Source organism: Limulus polyphemus, unplaced genomic scaffold, assembly GCF_000517525.1.
Source record: "Limulus polyphemus unplaced genomic scaffold, Limulus_polyphemus-2.1.2 Scaffold131, whole genome shotgun sequence".
NCBI classification, from domain to species: domain Eukaryota; kingdom Metazoa; phylum Arthropoda; class Merostomata; order Xiphosura; family Limulidae; genus Limulus; species Limulus polyphemus.
The window spans coordinates 62238-64629 of NW_013665741.1; the positions used below are offsets into that span (position 1 = coordinate 62238).

At 35.1% G+C, this 2392-nt stretch overlaps 1 protein-coding gene across 1 annotated transcript in view; it reads left to right on the forward strand.

Moving 5' to 3' along the window:
* The window catches only part of LOC106473495 (neogenin-like), a 41707-nt gene that overhangs the window by 2599 nt on the left and 36716 nt on the right, over positions 1–2392 (forward strand). Inside the window, exon 2 of the mRNA XM_022403091.1 lies at positions 51–254. Coding sequence (XP_022258799.1) covers positions 51–254 — 204 coding nt within the window. The remainder of the gene's footprint in view (positions 1–50; positions 255–2392) is intronic.

Consider the following 2392-nt stretch of genomic DNA (forward strand, 5'->3'; position numbering starts at 1 on the left):
AAAAAAAAAAAAAAAAAAAAAGAATTGAGACACACATGTAAAACTGAAAGCTTATACGGCGTGTTATTTTATATTTTTGTTACAGGTGATACTTCTAGCTTCTCGGACTTCCATTTTGTGGTGGAACCCAGTGATACAGTTGTAGTTAAAGGTAGTCCTGTGGTATTGAACTGTGTAGCTCAAGGTCGACCTCCACCAAAAATCGAATGGAAGAGGGAAGGAATGATCCTACAATTTATAGATGATTCCAGAAGGTAAGAGATTAATTTCAAGTTTATTGAATGTAGGAAAATATAATCCAAACAGAATAAAAACATGTTTCAAAAACAAAGAAGGCCCATTGAGACAAAAGCAGGGGGCGCAGTATTTCACTCAACTGGCCCACCCTAGTTTATTCTCCCTAGCGGTTTAAAAACATATTATCACTTTTAATAAATCACTAAGAAAAGTCAAGAAAAGATCCACTGCTCTCCCCACCCACCCACCCCCAAAGAAAAGGGAAGGGAGCTGGAGCCGGGCCTGGACAGAAGGGTGAAACGCAGAAGTGAAGGTTCATAAGAAATGTAGAAAACATGTAGTTTCTCAAACTAATAGTTCCTTAGTCATCAAAGAGCTTGATCTATAACTTAGTCGAAATTATTAATATTTGAAACGTCCATAATATAGCAAAAATAACTATTATTGATCATTACAAGGATCATTTTGCAACAGGAAGTTTTGAAAATTCAGACATAGAAAATATTTTAAGATTTAGACTGCTTTGAAATTTTGATATATTATAAGCCATTCAAATTGCATTAACAATGGTACATCCATTTCACTCACAAAGAGTTTGGCTATCTTATTCAATACGATCAGAAACATCATTCTGGCTTTATACACTTGACTTCCAAATATATTTCGAAAAGAGCATTTCAGTATAAAAAAAATAATTTATCTCATCAAAAGTTACATTTTAGAATTATTCAACGTTCAGGCCTCCAGTGACACAGGTAGGTCTGCAAACTTACAACGCTAGAAACCGGGTTTCGATACCTGTGGTGGGCAGAGCACAGATAGCCCATCGTGTAGCTTTGTGCTTGACTTCAAACTAACAGGCAATAAATTTTCAGTGAAATATTTAACTTATAGTTAATTATGTCATTCTCAAAAGTAATCTTTTGAAACAACAAAAGAATACGCCCATATTTCTGCCTGGCATGGCCTGGCGGTCAGGGCTCTCGAATCGCAATCTGAGGGTTGCAGGCTTGAATTCCCGTCTCTTAACATGCTCGCCATTTCAGCAGTGGGGGCGTTGGTAGAAGAGTAGTACAAGAGATGGCGGTGAGTACGTCTTCCCTCTAGTCTAGCACTGCTAAATTAGGGACGGCTAGTGCAGATAACCTTCATGTTGCTTTGCGCGAATTCAAAACAAGTCACCCAAACAAGCCATTATTTCTGTGAATCAAGTTTTTTTTTGTCTGTGTGAACATTTTGAAAAATACAAATATACAATACATACCATTCTTCAATTATATTTTGTATGTATTACTTACCAGTAAAATGTATGTCAAATTCAAAGAAAATAATTACGAAATTCTTTGCCTACCGTCATTTACGTAAAACAAACTTCACTTGATTAAAACCACTGTACTAATTCGATGGTTATAAAAAAAACACACAAAAAACATTCGCTATAGTCGTCTGAATGATTTTTAATCAGATGCAACTAGAAAAGCTTTAAAGCCTTAAAAAAAGAGAAATAAAACGTAACTTGAATCATAACCATACAAAGAAGAGTTATATGGAAACTTTTAAGTCAAAGTTTGAAATAAATACTTACTTTCCGACTCAAAAAGTATCCATATAAGCTAAATTTCTTTAAATTTAAAATCGTTTGTTAACAAATTATTACATTAGAACTTGAAATTTAGTCTAAAATGCTTAAGTTCTTAATGTAACTTCACAGATCTAAACAACTAATATTTGAAGTGAATGGTTGTTTTATAGATTTTACTTTTTCTTTTTTTAATTTGGCTTCATTGTGTAAGTTTAAAAAGTAGTTCCGTCTGGTGATGATGGAACTAATCTGAATGTTCAACCCGAGCATAACCTTAAGCGCACGTGGGCTAAACAACAAGTTAAAGGCTTCTAGGGCTTAATATAGTCATTCCCAATTTGGACTAGTGAGTAAGCGTAATGCACTCAGCTTGCATCAGTCGTGCCCCCCAGTGGCATAGCGGTATGTCTGCGGACTTACAACGCTAGAAACCGGGTTTCGATACTCCTGGTGGGCAGAGCACAGATAACCCATTGTGCAGCTTTGTGCTTAACTTCAAACAAACAAACAAACAAAAACAATCACTCACCGCTACAAGTATTTTTCCGTGTTTTTTTTTTTTTTTTTTTTTTT